This window comes from Ciona intestinalis, unplaced genomic scaffold, assembly GCF_000224145.3.
Source record: "Ciona intestinalis unplaced genomic scaffold, KH HT000162.2, whole genome shotgun sequence".
Classification (NCBI taxonomy): Eukaryota; Metazoa; Chordata; class Ascidiacea; order Phlebobranchia; family Cionidae; genus Ciona; species Ciona intestinalis.
In genome coordinates, this window is record NW_004190484.2 from 77,905 (window position 1) to 104,022 (window position 26,118).

Below are 26,118 nucleotides of genomic sequence, written 5' to 3' on the forward strand. Positions count from 1 at the left end.
ACAACCCATTGGTGACCACTGGGTTGGAGCAATTGCCGTTAAGTGTCAAGGACACATACGCCCACAATGGTAGCAGCGACGAGCCTTGAAACCATTACCTCTGGGTTAGAGGCAGGCGCGCTAACCACTACGCCACGGCGCCGGATGCTTAAGTTAATACGACTGCATTAAATTTGATCAATTGTCAAGTAAACCAAAAATAGAATATAGAACGGAAATATAAAACTTTAGACACCCAAAGTTAGCAGATTGTAGGTGAGATGCAGTTGACTTCGTGAGCTCGCGGGTAGCTAAAGCTACGTCCTTGTCTAAGATATAGCTAGGAGTTGTCGTTTCCTGTTTCCTAGTCTGGGTTATCTAGGGTTTTGACTTGCAGGAAATCACACAGTTCTGTACCCTCAGTTACAGTAACTGTATTTATTTGTACGTGTGCATTGTCTCCTTTTGTCATTCTTCTTGTTTCCATCCTTACATCGTTAGTAAAAGGCGATTACACAACAGTATATATAGCAATGGTGAAGGTAAAACGGTATTTCGGGTGTCAGGCATTTAGGTCAATATTGGGAACAAAAGAATTTGCGTAACGTATTACTATAACCACGGGCCGCTACAGAACAATCGTTAGCTACCAATATACGGTAAATTTATCTTTAAGTTCTATAGTAGGATGGGGTAAGATGGGACATTTTGTCAGACGAGACTTTTTAATTTTTTTTACGGACCCCAATTTAACGATAATTAGAAAAATAATGTTACAGAATTATTCGACAGTATTGCCACAACTTCAAAAAACGCGCGACAAAGCTATTTTCTGTTTTTAAATACTAAAAAAAAAACATGTAAAATAGAAACAGTATACTTTAAACAAGTAAAAAAATGCGTAATAGTAAGGTGCTATTTTTTAATGCTCGCTAAATCATAGTAAAGTCAATAATTTTTTTTAGTTTGCGTGTGCGAAGCATTAAACTAATTTCATAATTCATAAAACAACGTTGAATATTCTGTACAGTTTGATTTTGTCTCATAAAAGTAGTTTTAGTTTTGTAAAAAACACTGGGATATAAGCATGAAGAAAATAGGCAGGGGTCAATATGACTTTAATTTGAAATAAAAACAACAAAAAATATCGGTTTAACGTTATATATATGAAGTTTACATGTCAAAGAAGCTAGCACAGCCTGTTAAACTCGGTAGGTTAACTACAAGTTGCAGAATACTGCTAATATAAGTATATTTAGAGTCCCATCTTCCCCCACATTGTAGTTTTGTATGTTTTCATTGCCAAACTTTGAAAGATTTGCTTTTAATTTAGTAATTTATACCTCAGGGGGTTTTCAACTATAATAAAATGATATAGTAGGGTGGGAGAAGATGGGACACCTTTTTGTTTAGTTTCCTCTTTCATTTGGTAGTAAACAAAGAACATTCAATGAATTATAAAACCGTATCCTCACGACTTCCACAGACCGTTCGATCACACAATTTGGATATATGTATTAAAGGTGGCCCATCTTCCCCCACCCTACTATAAAATTTTGTAAATATATTCGAAATTTGGTCATTTGCACTTGGTGATAATTTATAAGAAGTGGCTTAAAAACAGATAATAACTTGGTGATAATTTATAAGAAGTGGCAAAAAACAGAGCAGTAATACCCAATTTGTAGCAAAAATAAAAACTTCATCAATATTTATTATCAATTTTCTCTTATTACAAGTTCATATACATTCGTAGGATACAATATTTATTCATTGAAGTTCGAACATTACCCATTGTCGTTCAAACAGTACCAATTGTTATGCAATAATATAAGGTATAGGTAACATGTTAAAAACTATAGCAGTAGGGCAAGAAAAATAATGCTTAGACTTAATTTTCAAAGCGTACAGTATTATTTCGTGTTATTTACGTATATTCCCATTTATAAATACACTTATTAATCAAAATTAACAATGATTTTAAACCGTCCCATCTTATCCTGTGTGTTTTCGAATTTGTAAAATTTCACCTGTTGTGCGGATCGCTAAATAACTCCTCGTGTGTTTTACTATATTTTTAATAAATTGGTGTCAATTAATAAAGGAATGATAGTACTAATTCGTGGTATTACCCAAAAACCGTCATCTATTTTGATTTTGGAAATATTTGGCAGTATGTGCTTAAGTGTCCTATCTTACCCCATTGTACTATAATAAAAAGATAATATTTTGAAAATAAATTCGAAGTTCAGTCATTTGCACTTAAGATAATTTATAAGTAGCTTGTGCAAAAAACAGTGTAGCAATACCCAATTTGTATCGAAAATATATCGAAAAAAAATTATTAATGGTTATTATTAATTTTCTGTTATTACAAGTTCACATACATTTGTAGGATACAATATTTATCAATTGAAGTTCAAACAATCATATGTAGGTAACATGTAAAAAACTATAGCAGTAGAACCGAAAAGAGAATGTTTAAGTTTGATTTTCAAAGCGTACAGCATTGTTTTGTGTTATTTACGTGTATTCCTAATGATAAATACACTTATTAATCAAAGTTTACAATGATTTTAAACTGTCCCATCTTATCCTGTGTGTTTTCGAATTTGTAAAATTTCACCTGTTGTGCGAATCGCTAAATAACTGCTCGTGTTGTTTAAAATAGTTTTTAAATGGTTGTCAATTAATAAATGAATGATAGTAGCCTACTAATTCGTAGTATCACCCAAAAACCGCCATCTATATTGATTTTCAAAATATTTGGCAATATGTGCTTAAGTGTCTCATCTTCCACCATCTCACTATAGTACAGTGGGGGAAGATGGAACTCTTAGGCACATACTGCCCAATATTTCAAACTCAAATATATGACAGTTTAGGTTTGATGCCACTAGTGTACTATCCTACTTTTATTAATAAAATCACCTAAAAAAATATATTAAAACCATTAAAACAAACGAGGATTTATTTATCGATTTACACAATCAGGAATTGCTTCACTGCTATTGTTTTTAATATGTTATCAACAGTATATTATTGTATGAAAAAATTGGTACTGTTCAAACGATAATGGGTGTTGTTAAAACATCGAATTATTAATAGGATATCATAAAAATGCACATTGTAGGCCAGTAGGGTGGGGGAAGTTAGGACACTTTGTTCCACGAGATTTTTTAATCTTTTTTTTTACGGGTACCCATTTATTATCAGAAAACTGATGTTACAGAGTTATTCGACTTGATAATCTGGAAAATAAGGTTACAGAATTATTTGACAGTATCATCACGACTTTATAAAACGCGCTTCTAAGTCGATTATACTGTTTTTAATGTCCTGCGCTGTGGCAAAGTGGTTTGCGTGCCTGCCTGTAACCCAGAGGTAATGTTATCAAATTTATTAACCTTCATACATAAAACAATGAAAAATATCCTCAAAAAGAATCACCCACAGAGTATCATACATGGTAACTCGTAAGCTGGCACGAGGTGTATAGACACCCGTCTTATAACGACTGCCGTTTACCGGCCACCGAGGATAAAGTAAGTTTTATTCATATGTTCATAAAAATTAAAAAATATGCAAAATAGAAACAGTATATTTTAAACAGGCAAAAATACGCTATAGTAAGGTGCTAATTTTAAATCCCGCCAATTCGTAGTAAAGCCAATGAAATTTTGTAGCTTGTGAGTGTAAACGATTAAACTCGTTTCATACTTTCATAAACAAGATATCAAAGACCTAATGCGTGAGCATGGTATAAACTATTTAGCATAGTATTAATTACCCTGACAAAACTTACGACGTATAAGGATTGAAGGTCTGGTAAAGAATATGTGTAAATACGCTTTGTACAACTCCTGTACCATGTGCTGACTTGTAAACGTTTGTTTTTGTGAATTTGGATAAACCGTAATCACGCAGTATTATGGGCAATGTTAGAAGTTAATACTGTATTATTCATATTGTAGCGGTTGCATACAAGGGCGTAGCCAGCCTAAAATTTTGGTGGGGGCCAAATGTTTTATAGTTGTATTTTGGGTTTGAAACAACTCATTACAACACAAAACACGGAAAGGCGTTCTGAATAGCATTTAATTTTTACAATTACGCCGCGTAAAAACACAACGATCTACAACTACGTTTAAAACTCCATTCGTCGCCTACCACCAGCGTTTTTGTCACAAAATTTAAGATTTGTTTTTCTTAGCTATGGCAGGTAGACTGTTTATTAAAAAATAGTATGCATTCACACGTAGTTTCATTGCATTATAATAGGGATTGTTTGACCTGGCAATATTTAAGACATATTAGCAATTCACACGGCGATTATTTGCGTCATGATTGGGATTGAGACTTCAATATTTAGTATGTGTAAGAGTTTTAAAAAGGCTTGTATGTTTGCTTTTTCAATTTAACTTTTTACCCCGTCGTATTTTAGCTTTTAACGCGCGTCGTATTTTAGGCATTTTTTTTAAGGGTGCATGGCTCTTTGCTGCAATCATTGTGGGCGTTCTTGGGCAAGACACTTAACGACAATTGTTCCAACCCAGTGGTGACTAATAGGTTGACCAAATTATCAGCCACATATAAAAAACCCATAAGTAATTTGGCACGAGCTATTCCCATGTAATAACGACTGTCGTTTTTCCGCCACGCGAGGATTAAGTATGTTTACAATACGATCAGGATATTCGAATTTTATGTGGTAAGGGTGACCCGATTTCTCCCACTCTACTGCATGTCCTTTTATACTGGTATTTTTTCTTATTCTAACTGCAATTCATGATATTTTGCTCATGCACATAGTACAGATTTTCTTCAAAAAATAAACTATTTTCTGAAATCAAACTGTACGAAATATAGTGGGGGAAGATGGGACACTTTTGATAATAATAATTATTAAATGTTTTTTTTAATACAAATTTTGTATTGCCACACCGTTTTTCGCAAAAGCCACTTCTTATAAATTATCGCCAAGTGCAAATGACTCAATTTCGAATGTATTTTTCATATACAGTAGGGTGGGGGAAGATGGGACACCTTTAGCACATGATATCTTAATGTCTTAATCGTGTTTTAAACAATTAACAACGGTATAGGGGAGTCGTGGGAATACGATTTTCATTTTCTTTGTTTACTACCAAATTGGGCGAGAAAATAGAATGAAAATGTGTCCCATCTTCCCCCAACCTACTATATTATCTTTTTATTTAATCGGTATCTTATATTTGAATAACCCCTGATGTATAAAGTATTGAATTAAAAGCAAACCTTTAAAATTTGGCAATGAGGGAAGACTAATAAATTCCAATTTAAAATATATATTAGCAGTATTTTGCAACTTGTGGTTAACCTACCAAATTTAACCGGTTGTGCTATTTTCTGCCGTAAACTTTATATAAAACTTAAAAGTCTCAAATTAAAGTCATATTGACCCATGTCTATTTTCATATCTCATTTTTTTACAAAAGTAAAACCAGTTCACACTCGCAAACTACAAAATTCCATCGACTTTATTATGAATTAGCGAGCATTCAAAGTTAGCAGCTTATACTATTTCGCATTCTTTCCTGTTTAAAATATACTGATTTTATTTTACCCATCTTTTTAATATTTAAAAGCAGTAATAAGCTTTGACGTGCGTTTTATAAAGTCGTGATAATACTGTCGAATAATTCTCTTAAATTATTTTTCTGATTATGACTTAATGAGGCCAGTAAAAAAAACTCTTTGCAGCGTACTTTTTTGGACCGTGACAATATTGTTGAATAATATTAACATTTTTTGTCTATCAATAAATGGGTGCGGTAAAGTAAAAGGCACTTATTTATTTCTTACAAAATTAATTTGTTAGGCAAAACAAACAAATGTCGTTACACATTTAATACGTTTTCGCTGCTGATCACTGATACTTTAAGGTATTTCGATAACCCCGACCTCAGTGATGTCATACTGATGGTGGACGAACATAGATTCTACGCCCACAAACTTGCTCTTGCTGCACAGAGCGAGGTTTTTCGCGATATGTTGATAGTCAGTGACAGATGTTCCGGGTGTCCAGATTTTGAAAAGGTAAACAGTTAATAATATAAACCCTCGGGTTTGGGGGTAGCATTAAATTAAGGCAATGGGCGGTTTCTGGTTCTCATCCCAGCTATTTGTATCTGCGGTGCTTCGCTCATATATATAGTAGGGTGAGGGGAGATGGGACACGTTTTCATTCTATTTTCTCGTCGCATTTAGCCGTAAACAAAGAACATTTAAAGATTTATAGATTCGTATTCTTACGACTCCCTTAGACCGGTGTTAATTGTTTAAAGCACGATCAGGTTATTTAAATAATATGTGCTTAAGGTGTCCCATCTTCCCCTACCCTACTATACGTACTTGATCATGGCCTCTCAATGCACGGCCTAGGAAAACACCTAAGCTACTCAGAAAATAAGTTATATTCTAAATTTTGTTTTTCGAATTTTTGTTGTTATGACATAAGTTTATCGGAGTAAAGCCACTTTATTTTCACATTTATATAAAAATACCATTCCTCTCATTTGTAAGAAAGTGGGTTTCTAACATGTTCTTGTGCTGTTACTAATAGCTGAAAATCATAGGTGACAAAGACATTATCTATATTCTAAATGGAATCAAACATGGGTGCGGTAAAGTAAATTTACGCACGGATATGCGCACTTTTAATCCTTGCAAATGTGATTTAAAAACTGAATACAACACAACAGAAAACACACTTTTATCGCGCAACACCTGAACTGCATCGCTACATTAAAAGTCTGTTTAATTTTTATTTAAAACTACAGTTATCATAACATGCACATTTTGTTAGCAATCCTTTATCTTGGATGCATTGTAATAGATAACACCCCCCCCCACATGTTTGTGAAATAGAGGTGATAAGTATCATATCATGATCAGTGATTATTGATTACACGCTTACTATAACTGTATATGCTACATAGACAGTGTATGACCAATAATGTTTAATCTCGATGAACGTATATGCCCTAGCAGTTGGAAAAGGCTATTAATTGCTGACTGAAAGGAGTACTAAATCAGTAGTTTATGCATACAAAAGTGCCTACAACTGTTTTAAACACTATTTCTAGCATCTACGTAAGACACTATCTCGTTTAATTGGTTCAATGACTTTTTATTATTCTGACAAAACCACTGCAAACAACAGTAACACAACAGCACCAGGCCTGCAACTGCGATGATTGTAAATTCTTCAAAATTCTGTTCATAAAACCGCGATAAAATAATGGTTTATAACAATGGTTGTTTGCGTCAATGGGCCTCTCATTTTCCGAACAGCTTAGGCGTATTCCTATACCGTGTATTGAGTATGTCATGACTCGACGAGCACTATGCATATGAAATGTTTTATTTTCTTATTTATGGAGAGGTTTTTTTATTAATAGGAATTAAAACTGAACGAATCAAAGGAATGTCAACAAGTTTTCCCTTCATTTTTACGATTTTTTTATTGTGGAAAAATCTCATTTTCTTCTGAGAGCGCACTCCCTCTTCTAGTTCTCGCAGCTAAATACAGAGTGGAATCACTGAGAGTTGCTTGTGATGCTTTTATCACTGGAATGATTGAGGATGGAGACCTTAAGAGCGCTGTTAAATGGCTAAGATATGCAGCACGCTACGAATTACACGTATGTGAAACAATTTATAAACGTTATATTCAAAAATTAACCCCTATGTTTACTGTATTTTATAAACATTGTTTATTTAAAGTCGGTGTCTGTGTAACGAGAATTTTTCGTGAGGGAGGTTCAGGCACCCTGCTTTAACGGCCTACCGCTAGTCCTACTCACAATCCCACTGATATTATAAAATGCGTTTTAATTGAAGGCGATAAAAGCTATAGTTCGTATACGTATAAAACTTGCTCAAAACACAACTCATATAAAACTTGCTGAAGACACAACTAAAAGGTAGCATACAGAGAATCTAAAACAGTTGCATACAGTAAGAAGCCCGAGAGAGAACTGACCACGTTCTCGCTTTTCTAAGCGGCTGCGCCTCGGTATGCCTGCAGCCGCTCGCGTGATACAATATACGCCAAATTGGTAATTACGGGAGAAGGATTGTGAGGAAAACAAATAGTAAAACACGTGAAAGAACTCAAAACGTCACATAACGGAAAAGGAAACACAAAACGGGGAAAACGCATTAACTGAAAACAGTGAGGTGATTTTGACGTTACATCTGCACAAGTTTTTCTATTTTTATTTAATATAGTACAGTGGGGAGGGATCATCAAAACACATAAAAATTTTTGGCTTGGGCGCCGATTCTGACATATAATACGATAGGGGAAGATGGGACACTTAAGCACATATTGCCAAATATTTTCAAAATCAAAATAGATGACGGTTTTTGGCAGGACCACGAATTAGTACTATCATTCCTTTATTAATTGACACCAATTAAATAAAATATAATAAAACACACGGGATAAGATGGGACAGTTTAAAATCATTGGTAATTTTGATTATTAAGTGTATTTATAAATAGGAATGTACGTAAATAACACGAAATAATACTGTACGCTTTGAAAATTAAGGGAAGATGGGACTCTAAATTGAAATATGTTTACATTAGCAGTTTTCTGCAACTTGTAGTTAACCTACCGAATTTAACAGGCTGTGCTAGTTTCTTTGTCATGTAAACATATATATAACGTTAAACCGAATTTTTTTGTTGAATTTATCTCAAATTAAAGTCATATTGACCCCTGCCTATTTTCTTCATGCTTATATCTCAGCGATTTTTTAAAAAAACTAAAACTAGTTTTATAAGACAAAATCAAATTGTACGAAATATTCAAGGTTGTTTTATGAAACTATGTAACTAGTTCAGGGATTCTTAAACTTTTTGAAGCACGCCCCCCCAATGAAGATCTCAACAAACTTGCGCCCCCCCCCTTTTGTTAAATTATCACAGTGGTGTTCAATTAATTTCTGCCATGATCCACCACATCCATACCTGACACATTGGACATGCTTTAAACTGCGCCCTTGGTTGACTGCGTATCTGTATTATTGCGTAAAACACTTTACGCGATCAACGCAAGAGTGAAATCAAATAACTGTTCAGTTTACATTGTAGTTTAACCCCCCAGTTTAAGAACCACTGAACTAGTTTAATCGTCCGCACACGCAAACTAAAAAAGTTCATTGGTTTTACTATGATTTAGCGAGCATTAAAAAATATAGCACCTTACTATTTCACATTTTTTCAGCTGTTCAAAGTATACTGTTTCTATTTTACATATTTTTTTAATATTTAAAAACAGTAATCAACTTTGACGGGCGTTTTATAAAGTCGTGATAACACTGTCGAATAATTCTGTAACCTTATTTTCCTGATTATCATCAAATGGGATCCGTAAAAAGAAAATTAAAAAAATCTCGACTGACAAAGTGTCCCATCTTCCCCCACACTACTATACCTTAGATTTTTCTATGGGTAGGCTATGCGGCACACCAATTTTCCAACATTCAAGCAGTCTCATTCTAATCACCAAAGCAGAAGAGTATTACGTTGCGTTCATGCGCGTGCAAAGTATTTATTGCAAATGTATATATTAATACTTTACTTGTGTTTGGGGCGGTGCCGAATATGAGTGATTGAGTTTGTCCGTGGGCTGTGCAACGTCAGTAATTATACGAAGATAGACATGAACGGAATCGGGAGTGTTTTCAATACGCTTTGACGATACTTTAATTGTCTTCCTTTGAGCCTACACAAAGAAGATGTATAAATTTACGCGAATGCCTGATGTTGTACACGGTAAATCGGTCATTAGAGAGACGTAAGTTGTAGACATTCAGTCTCGAGACTTGAATATATTTTGTTTTAAATAAAATTAATGATTAAATCTACTGCTTTCCCACATCAACCGCCACACTGGTTTACTTGATCGCATACGTATGAACGCAAATATGAACCTGTTTTCAAGCACCTGCAGGGTAAATAATTAAGGGGACTGATGACGATACAAGGAATTTTTTATTTATCATTCTTTTAAATCAAGGGCCCCTGAAAATTAATCAGTAAACAGGCAACTGTATATATTTGATTTATTGAGCCCAACATTGACAGTGGTACATCTGAGTCGAAGGTATGAATTTCTTTGATCCTTCTTATTGCCTTTTCAGTTTCAAAATGTATGCTCAATTTGTCAACTGTCTTTGTGTTGTTGACCTCTGCTGCAAAAAACTGCCTTCTATCTTGTAAAAATGGGGGAAGGTTTAAACCGACTCCTCTATTCCTTAACATATCCTCTGTATCGGTACCTTTATCTGCCATCAAAGAATTCTCATTCTCCAAGAAATCTACTATACCTGAACATCTTGTAATTTCTCTATCTGAAATTGCTCATGTAAACATGGATGATAGAAATATTATTGCACCATGTGGTGCAATGCCTACCAAGCTCTCTAGGTGTGGTGCTACTCTTAAAAGAAGAGTAGAGTTGTGATTGCAAAATGAGAGATGATGGTATCTCAACAAATATTTCGGTGCAATCAAGGATTACATGATTGGTAGGATAAAGGCCTTTTAAATTCAGCTGGCATCTTAGCCTTAGCATCAGCCCTGGATGGCCAAATTGGTTGCATTCCAACAAGAAAACAGATAGTTGGTCCAGTTTTTTTTTATTTTTGCGCTCACTGTTGAGTAATGCAAGTTAAAACGATGTGCAAGATCTTGTTGAAAGTCCCAACCTAATTCTAACTAAAAACAAGAACAATTTATCTATGAGCTGCATAGCCCTGATATTTGGCCGGTTTATCAATAATCCTGTGGCCATAACAGTATGTGATTTTTTCAGTGGAAGGCTTTGCAAAATTATAAAAAAAACTGAAAATGCTTATATGACCCAGTAAAAAAATTATGGCATCATTATCTGTGGAGAGTCTTTCCAAACTAAATTTGTAGATAACAACTTCTGCTGCAGCTTTCTCCTTTTGTACTCGGAATTCCTCTTTTGCAGCTACTACTTCTCCTGGACGCTGTCAGTTCGGCTTGCATAAGAGCTAGCTGTGCTTTAGTCTCTTGGAGCTCTTCACAAATGCTTTGGGTTTGATTTAGGGAGTTGGTTTTAAGCATCATCTGCTTCCATATCATTTTCATCTGTTTGTGTTAACAACAATAAGTTTGTGAAATACTAACTTCAGATACCTGCCCCGGTTTAGCTACATACATACACACCTTTCATCAAACATTATGTCTTAAAACTTTTGGCCTTGTATTTGTGGTTGCTGACCAATCAAATACAGAGGGCACTGTTCCTTCTTTTAGAAGTTGTTTCCCCGAATTATTGTTGGAATTATATATAAGGATGGAAATTTTCTTCCTTGAAATGTTTGCTACACACTCTTGTCTTGGATGTTATCTAAAAATTTCCATACATGTGTAAGCTGAATACACTGCACAACCAGACATATTTTTGTCACATGAAGGGGCATTTCTCTGTTTAAAAAAATATGTGAACCTACTTTAAGGTTTGGGCCAACCTTCCTTCTAATTTTGACAACTTATTGCTTTCGCATTAGCTCATCTTTGGGCATACAATGAAATGACAAGAAAGTGTTGTAATGATTATTACCGCTACAAATTGGAACACAACAGTGATAATTTCCTCCTTTAAACTACTTATTTGGAACCGGAGAAGTTAAGTCGCAATAATCATCTAATACAAAATAGGTAAATATGATAGAACAAACCTCAGCTTATAAAGCCAAACATGACCAACAATAATAAAATAAAGAAAATGCTAAGCAGTCTGAAGAAAGCTTACCTTGATTGTTCTCCATGTGGTATACCGGTCACAACTGTCTGAGGGCTTTGGTGTTATTAAAAAAACGCCTTATTGACGAAATATTGCAAGAAAAACAATCCAAATACTATTAAACTTTACAGATATTTAATTTAGAACGCCTTAGACTTAGTATATCGCTAGTATTTTAAAATAAAAACCTCTAATCTCCTTTCGGAACGCTATAAATTGCAATACGGTACTGCTTGTGTCCCAACATGGCGTTGCTGTGCGGTATCCAAGCACGTGACCTAATCCTGCAAAGGGCATATTGTTATACAATAATATAATCTAGGTAACATGTTAAAAACTATAGCAGTAGTGCAAGGAAAAGAATGTTTTAACTTGATTTTTAAACCGTACAGTATTATTTCGTGTTATTTACGTGTATTTCTAATAATAAATACACTTATTAATCAAAATTAACAATGATTTGAAACTGTTCCGTACTCCCGTCTAACCCTATGTTTTTTTCGCATTTTTAAATTTTCACCTGTTGTGTGAATCGCTAAAGAACTCCTTGTGTGTTTTAATATATTTTTGAATTGTTGTCAATAATATATTTTTAAATTGTTGTCAATTTTGTCAATTAAGGAATGATAGTACGTTGTACCAATTGGTGAACCGTGGTATTACTCAAAAACCGACATCTATTTTGATTTTGGAAATATTTGGCAATATTTGTTTAAGTGTTCGATCTCCCCCCATTGTACTATATACACACTAATCGGACCAGCCCCTAAATGTTGCATACTAGAGTTTGGGGACTTCAATTTGTGCCTATACAGAACGCCTTGCTGTGTTTCCACAAGCTTTTATAGTAATTATACCTTTAACACGAAAACCATCAATTAATACTTCTTCCAAAAAACTAACTGCCACATTTTTTCCAAAAACTATCTGCCATAATGAAGGATGTTACGTAACACCTGCTGTGGCTTACGGCCAACAACAATAGCAAAAGATAATTTGTGACAAACAGCAAACACGACACAATGAAGCAGATGTACCAGCTCTAAAAATAACATATATAGGCAAATCGTTAAGCAAAGCAACAAAGATGGTTACTGAAGTTACACTACAGAACGCCTGCGACTAGAAAATGCACAAACACTGAAGCAAATGTCTTACCGCAAATGCTATTCAACCAGTTCAGGAATTGTACATTAAACAAAACCAGTGCTCACGGCTTTTGGAGATCATAAGATAGAACAGCTAGGCACAACATTATTGCGATAAGATTTGATGTCCTACGTCAAAGATGCCACGCAGTGTCTTATTCTTGGTGAAGATGCGTGTGACCAGCTGAAATTAGTAAGAAGAGTTGATACGTTCACTACAGCTCAACAAGCGCTTACTCTGCAACAGGTGAAGAGTGAGTACGTGCATATATTTACCAGAGCAGGTGAGAAAAGCCGTATCATATTCAACTTAAACTGAACGCACAAGGTGTGATTCAGCATCCAAGAAACATTTATGCAATGCGACCACTGAACGCGTTAAAGCAGAAAGAATGATTGCGGAGTTCTTGTTGAAACAAAACAAGAGTTTAAGGAATTATTAACCGTCATAATGCATGAACGGTACACCAACATCAGCTGATTTACAGGCACATTTTTCTGGAAAGAAACTATTTACGGTTATACATGAAGGACGAACATAGGCATGTAACGAAGAAACTTGATTTAAAAAAACACATGTCATAGCAGATAACATCATAATAGCCGGCAAAAATGAAGAGGAACAAGACAAAAAAGCGATTCAAGTGCAATCAAGACAAGATTTAGTTCAAAGTGAACGAGGTGGAGTACATGGCAAAACTTGTTACTGAGCAAGGACTGAGATCTGATGAAAAAAGATTAAAGCGATTGTTAATATGCTGACCTTTTTGACTAGTAAGGCGCTTTTGACGTACTTGTATTCGTACGCATGTTTTTTCAGTCGTTTGTCAACATTATATTTTAGGTTTATTGTTCATGTGTAACGACGTATTTATTTTCATTGATTGACATTTTGTTTTCACAATGTGCTTTTTTAAGAAGGGTGTAACAGAAAACCCATAGTTCCAATCATGTGTATCCGGCAGCGGCCATTAGTATCATTATTTTGTGTAAAGTGGGTGTTATCGTAACTGAGTTAGTACACTAACAACACAAGCTTCTTTAAGGTCACGCCTGCTTATATAATCGAACTCTAGCATTACATTATGAAGTGGCTTGTTCGAAAAACAGTGTAGCAATATTCAATTTGTATCAAAAATGTAAACTTTATTAATAGTTATTATCAACAGAGTCATAGAACACATCAAAACATCTTCATGTGTTTCGATTTTGAAAGTATTTTGCTATATATAAGTCATATAGACCCCTGTCCATTTCCTCCTGTTTATATCTCAGTTTTTTTAAACTGAAACTAGTTTTATGAGGCAAAATCAAACTGTACCAAGTATTTAAGTTTTTTAGAAAGCTATGAAACTAGTTTAATCATTCACACTCGCAAACTACAAAATTTCATGGGATTTACTATGATTTATTTTAGAGAGCATTTAAAATTAGCACCTTACTATTTACTTTTTTTACCTGTTTAAAATATACTGTTTCTATTTTCCATATTTTTTTTAATATTTAAAAACAGTAATTGGCATTAATGCGTGTTTTATAAATTCGTGAAAATACTGTTAAATAATTCTGTAACATTGTTTTCCGGATTATCATTAATTGGGGTCCGTAACACAAAAGTTTTAAAAAGTTTTTTCTGACAAAGTGTCCCATCTTTTCCCACCGTACTATAATAGTAAAATAAGCTAAAATTATTGTTAACATATCAGGATCTCACCGCAAAATGTGTAGATGGTGCAATTTCTGATAATATCGAAGAACTTGCGGACAGTCCCGATTGGTTAAACTTTACCGTTGATTGCATGGAAGCGATTCTTAGAAGTTCCAGCCTCTTGGTTCCAGACGAATTCTTTATATTTGAAGCTCTTCAACGTTGGTTTATGTCAAGCAAGAAAACAACCCCAAACTGTCATCTGGAAGAAGATCTAAGAAAAGTAATGTTATTATTGCTATGAATAGTCGAGCGTTCAATTAGTGTTCTGGTTTAATGTTAAATTCTTCAAAAAGCCTACATTTTACGACTTATTTTTTATCACTATGTACTATATAGCCTTAATTTCTAGGTAAAAATTTTTTTTTTACAAACCATATTTAATAAACATTTTAGACGCTTCAATATATACGCTTCTCACAAATGCACAGCACCCAACTTCTTGCAGTTGAAGAATCTCCCATTGGTTTGAATTACCGATCCATCATAAGAACTTATCTTGGTGATGCCTACAGGTATTTATTCTACTATAACACCATATACCTTACATCCAATAGAATATAGTACAGTGAGGGAAGTCGGTACACTTAAGCACATACTGTCTAATACTTACAAAATCAAAATGTTTGGTGGTTTATGCGTGATACTACGAATAAATTCTATCATACCTATATTAATGGACAAAAATAAAAAAAAATGTTTAAACACACAAGAAGCTGTTTAGCAATTCGCACAATGAGTTAAATTTCACACAAAAATTAACTCTCAGGAATACAACTGAATATGCGTGAAAGTTAACTACCCAACAGAAAATGCTGAGAGTTAAATTTACATAAAGATTATGCATGAGTTTACATATTTTAGTATCTACACAACCAGCATCCTAACCTTGATTTTGGGCTTTTTCAAATCAAGTTTGGTAAAAACTTTTAAATGCTATGATGCCTTTTTCAAACACCATATTGGTATAGATGATTCTTCCTCTTTTAAATAAAACCAATTGTAAGAACTTTACCAACTATAAAAAAGAACACCTGTTTTAAAATGCGTTCTTGCACGTTTCGTCCATAAAGAATTAATATTTTTTGTAGCAAAATACAAACTTTTTCTTTAAGGTACCAAATATTGGCGAAAGAAAGTCCCGAGTTTCAGGAACCCCAGTATTTGCCACGTGATTACACCGACAAGCAATGTTGTGTTCAGATGTTTTACCATCCAAACCGAAACAAACGGACCGCTCCTTCTGCTTTCTATGGTAATGGTAAATGGGAAATACAACCAAGAAGATATTACGACACCCTCAATGTCGTCATCATATTAAAGGTATATTCATTTGATTCAATAGGAGTAAATTCAAACAAAAGTCTGCGGCTCAATATACGGTTCTGTTTTAATCGTAGAAGCCACTTGAAATGGATGTCAAAGTTTACATTTCAATTCTTATCTATAAGAGGTGCGGTAGCATCCAAATGAGATTGCGAAGGAAAGCATGTGTGTTGCGTGCACTTGAAGCAGCACCAAGGGTAACAGCATTGGCTGGTGGAGTTACTACACAGACCAGCACTCCTACAAATACACCAAGGTAACCAGACACGTAATTGACAGCGTTAATTTATCGACCACAGTAGCCTAATTAACAATTAATACAAAGAACCTTGCGCCATTAAGTTGTTGCTGACGTCAAAGAGGAAGATAAATAATTATCTTTCAATCAACAACAGTAACTGACACCTTATCATTCTATTTTCTCGTTACATTTAGTAGTAAACAAATAAAATTTAAACAAATATCAAATCGTATCCTCAGGACTTCCATAGACCGTTGTTAATTGTTTAAAACACGATCAGGATATTTGGTTATTATGTGCTAAAGGTGTCCCAACTTCCCCCAACCTACTATAAGTATTATCATTCCTTTAATAATTGACAACAATTCAAATTTCAAAATCAAGTTTAAACATTCCTTTTTCTGCCCTACTGCTGTAGTTTTAAACATATTACCTACACTATTTTATTCCATGACAATTCGTCAGGGTAAAACCAAAGTAGCTTATGTCACATTTTTTCAAAATGTCTTTTTACAATTTTGCATGTTGTTGGACATAAGACACATTGTGGCAAAGTTTGTTTGCAGTTAAGTCCATCATGTATCAAGTTAACCGACAGCTTATTTCTAAGTTCTCATAAAAAATTTAGAACTAAATAAGCCTATGTCCTATCATGGGACATAAGCTAATTTGTTGGTAGTAAAAATTCTTAACTGATGTAAACTTTCTGGACATAAGTCAAAACATTTTTTTCATTGTTTTTAAATAATGGGCATAAGAATGAAGAAAGAGCATTATTATTGGCAAAATGCATTGGCAAATATTCTATATATAATTTATATTTAAACCATTTAATGTGTTGGGAAACCACTATGCAATGAAAGTAAAAGGTGACTGGTAAAACAGAGATTTTTTACCATAAGAAAGAGCTTAATCTTTCCAAAATGTACCGATTGTATGTTATAAGGCAGTGAAATGACCTCCAAGAATTTTACTTACATATTTTAAGACAGGGGTCGGCAACCTTTTTCATTGCACGGGCCAAATCACATATTTATATTCGTCGCGCGGGCCGCACATGGAAAACCCGCATATTTTAATAACAATTTATTTACGTAACCAGAATAAGAACACAAACGCGTTAAACCGGTAATGTTTGGTTGGTTAGTGAGATGTTTGATGTTGCTTGACTTTCGAAAGCTTTTCGATGTCTGGTTTCAAAGAAGTAGAAGCAAGATGAAGTATTCCGTCTAAATGCGAATCAGTGAGTTGTGTTCGCATTTTGTTCTTAGTAAATTTCATTTTTAAGAATAATTGCTCACACATGTAGGTGCTACCGAAAATGCAGGCCATCTTTTTTGCGTGTTCTATTAAATTTCCGAATTTTCCAGCGTCGGTTACATATTTCTGAAAAAAATTGACCAAGGAAACTCCATGCTTGTGAAACTTTGATTTCAAAAGTTCGCTGCTTTGCATTTCTATCAGTTCCATTTGAAATTTCTCGGGTATGGCATTCACATCGATATGGAAAGGTGTTGCAAACAGATTGAAATCGCAGTTGTAGGAACGTATGTCAGCGATCCGCGCAGAGAATTGGGATCGAAGTTATTTAATCTGCCTTTTCTCCTGACTTTTTGAAGATCGAGCTTTGTTGTTCCAGGTTCCATTTAATTTTGTCCAGTTTGTCATTTCTGGACTGCCCCTTTAAAGCACCTGTCCATAATTCATACACAAGGGTTTATGTGAAGCAAGTGCTGTTGTTTTGAAATATTTAAAACAACTACAGGCAGATGCGCCATGCAAAACAACAATCATATAATGCTCATCATGTTGTTATTTGCCCTCAATGCATTTAATTTTGATGAAATCAGTATAAGTTACTTGGTGACGGGACATTCACAAAACGAAAAAGATAATGCCCATTCATGCAATGAGACACACACAAAAATGATTCAAATATACAATGTAGACCAATGGGAGACAGCAGTTCAAATGTCTTTTATCAAAAAAAAAAGTATCAACAAAAATGATTAACCACACTGATGACCTAAACTTTAAAAAAAAAATAATATTTTGGCCCAAAATAAATGTTTTCAAATTAATTCAAGGTCTTATTTTAAAGTTTCTCTTTTTTATGTAAATACTTTAGCCGGGGTTAATATAAGGTGCCTAATTACGTGTAAAAAAAAACTGGGGATGGGCCGAATTACGATTCAATTAGTTCGGCGGTATTCGATGCATTTTTATATATGCTATTGAATCCGAATATGCGTGGTGCCATGGTTGAATATGCGGGTTACACATTAGAGTTTGTAAAGAAACCTAGTTCAAATAAACTCGTTCCGAAGGAATTTACTCTTGGAAAGTCATGAACAGCAGTACCTGCGAGTTACTGAGTGGCCAGTGTTTCCGCACTTGATTTTGTAATTAAAGGCGAAAATTGTTAAATTACTTTTATTTTAATATTGCAAAATCTTTTATAACAATTATAAAAAAATTATATCTCGCGCCTTGTGCAATTCACGAAAATCGTGTCTCGTGCGGTCTCTCTGATCGTAAACCACGTACTTGTTTGATCGGAAACCACATGTTCTGTGCGATTTTAATTAGCGGCTCTTTCCGACTAAAACCGACATTTTCTCCATAATGACGTCATTAGTGCTTGGGCCAAGGCTATTAATAATTGTTCACAGAAGCATATTAATAAAACTATAACAATTTGCACAATTTACATGTCTGGCTACAGGTGCAATATCATAAAACGAAATGTGAATTAAATACTTAAATTCAACCATATTCATGACGGGACCAGTCGCCAATACAACATATCACTCTGCCAACTTTGTAATTCTGGATAATATGTAGATGTAATGTCGAGTTTATACTTTCATAGCAAGTGGTCAATGGCGTTGCACCACCTTATATCGACACTCTGCTGGCATTGATTGACAGGTTTTTAATTAATTTGTTGGCGCTAAAATAAAACATTACCAATATAAACTCAAAAATTGTGATTGCGGTGGTCTTTGTATCCATTTTTACTACACACACCGTGTGTCACAACGTGAGTACATTTAACTCGATTACGACTTAATGATGCTTACTGAGGTATAGAAAAAGAACAAAGGAACGTAATTGTAACGTGTTTTTCACATCCACGATGTAGCTAATAACAGACGCGCCAATGGACATTATGACGAAATTAACCACATATAAATGGCTATTACATTGCAAAATAAGCTTCGCCGCCATAACCCAATAACAAGACAACGTACGTGCTAATTAAAAATTTTTAAATAAGTCTGTAAAACGGGCGGGTTTTACAGTACAAAAGGGTACTTTACCCTAACATTATTTTTGCGCCTTCCCCGCATATCTGACCCCCTTTTCAACACCTGTATTGCACCAATGCATACAAGAAAGTAAGTATAGTGCTTCAAGGTCATGCAGGTCAAATTTGTTAAACCACAGCCATATCAAATGGTTTATAAATACACTACTTTGACCAAGACTTCAAATGCATTTAAGTTTGCACAATTTTGCAAAACAACCACACAAAGCTATCAGAGCTTCTTCAAGAAGTCTGTTTTGACAAATGCACGAAGCACCTGGTACCACAGATAAAAAACAGTCAATTGTTAGTGCCTCTTTTAAATCAATTTCAAACCAAGTGTCTTTTGTCCAAAAAAAACAACTGTGTTTTTTTTTCTGTTTTTGTTTTATTTACTCCAACCCAATATTACTTTGTGATAAAATTAATTTTACAGTTATGTATGGTACAATGGGGGAAGATGGGAGCATATATTGCCAAATATTTCCAAAATTAAAATAGATGACGGTTTTTGGGTAATACCACGAATAAGTATCATCATTCCTTTATTAATTGAAACCAATTTAATAAAATATAATAAAACACACAAGGAGTTATTTAGCGATTCGCACAACCGGTGAAATTTTACAAATTTGAAAACACACAGGATAAAATGGGAAAGTTTAAAATCATTGATAATTTTGATTATTAAGTGTATTTATAAATAGGAATATACGTAAATAACACAAAAAAATACTGTACGCTTTGAAAATTAAGTCTAAACATTCTTTTTTGCTTCACTGCTATAGTTTTTAACATGTTACCTATACATTATAATATTGCATAACAATTGGTATTGTTTGAACGACAATTGGTAATGTTCGAACTTCAATGGATAAATATTGTATCTTACAAATGTATATGAACTTGTAATAACAGAAAATTGATAATAACTATTAATAAAATTTTTATTTTTGCTACAAATTGGGTATTACTACTCTGTTTTTGGCACAAGCCACTTCTTATAAATTATCACCAAGTGCAAATGACCAAATTTCGAATATATTTTCCAAATATTATATTTGTATTATATCAGTATCTTATAGTTGAATAACCCCAGAGGTATAAATTACTAAATTAAAAAGAAACCAAAATAAAATAGGGAAAGATGGGACTCCAAATTAAAATATATTTACATTAGCAGTATTCTGTAACTTGTAGTTTAACTACCAAATTTAAACGGCTGTGCTAGTTTCTTTTCTACAAAAACTTTATATATACATAAAGTTAAATATCTATTTTTTGTTTGTTTTATCTCAAATTAAAGGCATAATGACCCCTGCCTATTTTCCTCATGTTTATATCTTAGTTTTTTTCACAAAACGAAAATTAGTTTTATTGGAGAAAATCAAACTGTACGGAATATTCAAGGTTGTTTTATGAAGCTATAAACCTATAGTTTAATCGTTCACACTCGCAAACTAAACAATTCCATTGGCTTTACTATGATTTAGCAAGCATTAAAAGTTAGCACCCTACATCTTCACATTTTTTACCTGTTTAAAATATATATACGGTTTCTATTTTACATAGTTTTTTTAATATTTAAAAGTAATCCGCTTAAAGTCCTGATAATACTGTAAAATAATTCTGCAACCTTATTTTCCTGATCATTAAATAGGGGTCCGTAAAAAGAAAATTAAAAAAAGTCTCGCCTGACACAAAGTGTCCCATCTTTCCCCATCTTATTATATATAGATTTGAATTAAAACAAAGAACAAGCAGTACCCTTTATTCAGATCCAACTCGACCACGTCGTCAGCCAGCAATACTGTAGGGAAGGACAGCAGCAACATTCCTTATGCAGCTTCCCACGCACACAGATCGCCACATGGACCTGCAAGCAAGCTACATGGGCCACATGATGGACAGGAATATTACGCAATAGATAACATAATAAGCGACAGTGATTTTCAGACAGCGACAAGTCAGTCAGGACCTGCTGGAATAAAACTAGGCGTAATTATTCGAACTTGCGGTGTTAACCTTGCTTAGTTTTCTTGACCCGTTGTTTTCTGCCGACTGTTTATAAGGTGGTGTACTACGGGACACTTAAGCACATTTTCCACAATACTTCAAAACTCAAAATATATGACAGTTTTTGGGTGATACCACACATTAGTACCATATAGTATAGTGGAAAGATAGGACAGTTAAGCACATGGGCGCCGATCCTGGGTATACCCATTTTCTAACGCTAAAGCCGTCTAGCGGTCTCATTCTAATCACCAAAGCAGGAGTGCAAGACGTTAAATTCAAGCACATAAGAAGTATTTATTGCAAACGTATTAATACTTTTTTTGGTCGCATGCGTAAAAAGCATGAAAACATCAATTGACAAATACTGTTTCGTGTATCATACAAAGGCATATCAGCTTGTAAATTACAACTTGTAATAACAGAAAATTGATAGTAACAATTAATACAGTTTACATTTTTGCTACAAATTGGGTATTGCTACACTGATTTGGGGACTAGCCACTTCTCATAATTTAGGTGACTGAATTTCAAAACTGTCTACAATTCATACAAGCGCTCTGCCTCCACTGTTGAGACAGGGCATGACTAAAACTCTGACTGCCCTGAAAAGCCAGGTACCAGATAATCTTATACTGTTCCCACTTTAACCCACAGAAATAAAAAGCGTAGAACGCGCATCTCCAATGTCGGTAAAGGAGAAAGCATGATACACTCTCCCTCTCTTTCTAAGAAATCTGTAACTTTTAAACTCAATAGGACAACGGACCTTGGTAGAGTCAGAGCCATAGAAATACCGAGTAGTCCAACCCATTGTTACGTAAAAGACAAATTGAACGCCATCTTGTTTCCAAAATAACACAGTAGGTAAACGGAAAATGCAGGTTTTTTTTGAAATTTGAAGCGAAAATTGGACTTAAAAATAAATTTAAAAGTTAGAAAGTCTAAAAAAATATGCGTAATTTGTTTTCTGTATCAAAAAATGTCAAAAACGAGATTTAGAAGCTGTAAAATGGTGGCATTTTATTCATTTAATATGGGTAATTTTCTATATTTTTTATATATACTAACAAGTTAGTTTAACCCTTTAACTGTCGCCTATTTTTTCAGAATTTTTAATTTTTGACCAGGTCTCATCTAATTGGGATTTGTAACCAAAATATAGCAGTTAGAGCAAAACATGCTATAGAAAGTTTGAAGAGTATAAAATAGTCTTCAACTTCATATTTTCAATTTTTTGATGCCTTATCAAATAACAAACAACGATGACGTCATAATGAATTTTTCAATAAACAATATTTCAGGAAAAAAGAAAAATAGCCATATCAAATTATCTTTCTTTTGATGTATAATATGTACTTCTAGCATGTTCATACAGGTAAAAATCTTATAAATAGTCATCGGTGTCATACTTTCAAACCTCCTAATGATGGTGCTGTGGACAAACTTATTGTTTTCAGTGAATAAAGTAAATTGTGGTTAGTTCACTCAGTTGTATTCATCAATGAGGCTCTAGAAAACACAAATTCAATAACAAAATAAATAACATTTTAAAAAAGCCTTGAAACATTAAACATAGTTCGAAATGTCATCAGGATGATTTGCTCAATTTTCATTGAAAGGAAGTAAAGTTTCCTCACTTGAATATCCTATAGGTCCTATTCCTGCTGAATACAACATCAAATCTCATTTAAAACGAAATATATATATATATTTTTTACCCATCAACTTTAGTACAAATTATCATAAAAAGTGGTCAGGCAAAATAGTCCTAATTTTTTTAAATTTTGAATTTTCAATCAGATTTGCTTATTTTGTAAATATAAATCACTACCAAGGTGATCCTAGAATACAGATATTAGAGAGGCCATTTTCGATACCTTCTACTGGTGCCACCCATAGGTATCATATATATAACTAGATTGCGCATCTTGTGTTTTCAACCAATGTGAAATTGAAGCCAATTGAAGCGTGTCATTTTGAATCGTATGTGACCCACTTGTCTATTATCGCATATTTCTAATGTATTATCTGGGTTGGTTTTAGGCAGGAAAAACTAATTTAATCTAAACAAAAAGTTAATCTAGGGCAGCTTTTATTTTACTGAGTCTGTATTTATGTAAGTTTAAGCTTTTGCGTTTTCAAAAGCAACGTTTGACCCAATTCTTACTGACGATTTACGTGAGAAACTTTTAACTCCTAACATAGTTTAGCAAGGTGTTGCCATAATCCGGCCTCTTCCAGTCAGTTATTTGAAATTTATCTATTGGTGATTTATTCTAGTTAAGAATAATACTTTTTAAAGGTTAAAAAATCATTTAATTCAATCAAAAAGTTTACATATGATTAAAAACGCCCTGAAAAGTTTAAATTATTTGTACTAGTATTGTCCAGACACCCAATATTTATATTAATATTGCATTTTATGGTAGAGGGAAGGTGGACACTAGTAAAGAATCCTCCGATACGTTACACATTAGGCTGGTGGGAAGTGTTAGAGGTTGGTAGTTATGGGTTAATAGATAGCAAATAACGAAAGGATTCTTTGCTAGCACCAGAAAAATATTTGCAATGTTTGTATTTTACTGGATTTCAAATAACAGTCATTGATGAACGTTTTCAATTGATTGGTTATTTGAGATTCTGTAAGAATTTTTATCAATTTATTCTTATAGATGTATCAGTTAATAGTTGTTTATTATGAATGTTGCTTTCCTGAAAATATAATAAAGTGGTAGAGTAGTATATGAGAAAACAAACTACATTGTACATACAAGTTTATTTTCAGTGAAATTTTATATCAACAGTATGTCAAAAACGGGAAACGCAATGCAGTGCATTTGGATGCAGTAAAGGGAGAAAGCTTGAGGAGAATTGATAGTGAAGGTAATGCAAATAAAGATACAGGCATACGGTAATAAAGAAACCCCATTCACAAACTTATCACTCTTGAGTCAAGATGATCATACAGACAGTGTTTGCAACTAAAAGCAAGAAAATCACATTTTAGAAAAGAAGAAAGGACAACAGATTACATAAATCTACAAACAGTACAATAAAAGTTTGTGAAAGAACTGAAATAAAAGTTGAGGGCCTACTTTTAACCAACAAGGGGAAATTACCACAAATAAAGGTATGGCTTTAACTTTGCAGTTCTTTCTTTATAAACCATATTTACCTATACAATAATTAAGAAACTATATTTAAACAATAAAGAATAATTTATTCTTTCGGATCTTTCAACACTTTCACATAGCTTAAATTGTTATTCTTGTAGGTAAAGGGATGCCATTAGCCATTGTCGCGTCTATTTTGTAGGATAACAGTTAGTTGTTTGAAGAACTAAATGATCATATGACTGATTATTGTGTTATGAACAAGGACAACCATGTATTTCATCTCATCAAATCATCACTTGCATTGGCATATTGCACCATTCGGTTTTACATTTAGGAAAGAAATTCAATCGAACTGTTGCTGGACAATTGATACGAACAAAGTTAAATAAATTGATTCTATTCAATTACCAATAGCGATATTGTTTATTGCAGTACAAAACAATTTATAGTAGTACTAGTAGACTAATAGATATTTATATTTTGTTTCCTAAAAGTATATTTTGTTTTTTTTAAATTAAATTATTTTAAAATCAATTAAATATTTTAAAAAAACTTGTAGTCAATAGTTGCATATATTAAGCAAGCATATTTTCTTTACCCTGTTGAAGCCAACAAGCTGTTTTTAATACCATGAATGACCAGTTCACAGTGAAATTAACTAGATAATGCTATATACAAATTGGAAATCTCCTAGAATAAAAATCTTGTTATGATAATATAATCTTTGCAGGTGTGCTATGTGCTGGTAATCCTTAAGCTGGTGGCAACCTGAAATTTTGGGTTCAAAATGTTCCTTAGATCTTACTGATACCCACTGTATAATTCTTTTGGTTGGATTATTACGTCACAGAATGGCGACTGAAACCCGCTTTGTTGGTTACTTTTGATTTGTTTCTATCTCAGTCGACCATTGTAGTGATAGGGTTAATTAATATTATGCTAATTAGTTTATACCGTGCTCATGCATTAGATCTGTGATCTCTTGCTCATGCATTAGATCTGTGATGTTATTTCTGTGCACTGTACTAACTAGACCCCAGCGCCAGCGCCAGCGGTACCGATTCTGAAATCAAAAATTCAAAAAATATTAATTATGAATATTAATATTCGTCGTAAAAACATATTTATAGAATTTTCACACGAACCAGCTCGAATATATTATAGCGCTACGTAATAGCTACAAATCTTAAAAAAAGAGGGCTTGGGTGTAAAGTATTAAAAAGTATGATCATAACTTGAATCATATAAATAACAAATTTTCAATTTTTTTTTGCGAAAATATAATTTACGCATACATCCATGTTGATCACTAACATTTTATTCCCATTAAAAACATAATTAGTTTTATTTTTTTAATTATGAATATTAATATTCGTCATAACAAGAGAGCAAAGCTGTAATGGATGAGCACGTATAATTTAAACATTAAGATAGAGGATAT

The 26,118-nt window shown here is 33.6% G+C and overlaps 1 protein-coding gene and 2 long non-coding RNA genes across 8 annotated transcripts in view; 1 reads left to right on the forward strand and 2 right to left on the reverse strand.

The window, feature by feature from the left end:
* The window catches only part of LOC100181028, a 42,452-nt gene extending 20,470 nt beyond the window's left edge, over positions 1–21,982 (forward strand). For 3 of the 4 annotated variants that reach the window (XM_026839163.1, XM_026839164.1, XM_026839165.1), the window contains 7 exons: positions 5,904–6,057; positions 7,422–7,664; positions 14,664–14,888; positions 15,062–15,180; positions 15,781–15,988; positions 16,066–16,247; positions 21,321–21,669. In XM_026839163.1, the coding sequence (XP_026694964.1) occupies positions 5,904–6,057; positions 7,422–7,664; positions 14,664–14,888; positions 15,062–15,180; positions 15,781–15,988; positions 16,066–16,247; positions 21,321–21,576 (1,387 nt within the window). In that variant the 3' untranslated portion in view covers positions 21,577–21,669. Of the gene's footprint in view, positions 1–5,903; positions 6,058–7,421; positions 7,665–14,663; positions 14,889–15,061; positions 15,181–15,780; positions 15,989–16,065; positions 16,248–21,320 lie in introns of all 4 variants that reach the window. The other variant, XM_018816233.2, reaches the window with a different exon arrangement.
* Positions 10,658–15,174, reverse strand: LOC113475219. 3 transcript variants are annotated; one of them, XR_003396964.1, is made up of 3 exons: positions 14,672–14,790; positions 11,230–12,093; positions 10,658–11,151 (listed from the first exon to the last, which is right to left on the reverse strand). It is a non-coding gene; the product is annotated as an uncharacterized LOC113475219 (long non-coding RNA). The 3 variants fall into 3 exon arrangements; XR_003396963.1 differs by adding an exon at positions 15,041–15,174 and having other exon boundaries at positions 10,911–12,093; positions 14,672–14,879; XR_003396965.1 differs by adding an exon at positions 12,968–13,141 and having other exon boundaries at positions 10,911–12,093; positions 14,672–14,753.
* A 1,081-nt stretch (positions 21,983–23,063) lies between the features above and the next one.
* LOC113475216 lies at positions 23,064–25,568 on the reverse strand. The gene is made up of 2 exons (XR_003396960.1): positions 25,276–25,568; positions 23,064–25,035 (listed from the first exon to the last, which is right to left on the reverse strand). It is a non-coding gene; the product is annotated as an uncharacterized LOC113475216 (long non-coding RNA).
* Between the last annotated feature and the right edge of the window lie 550 nt (positions 25,569–26,118).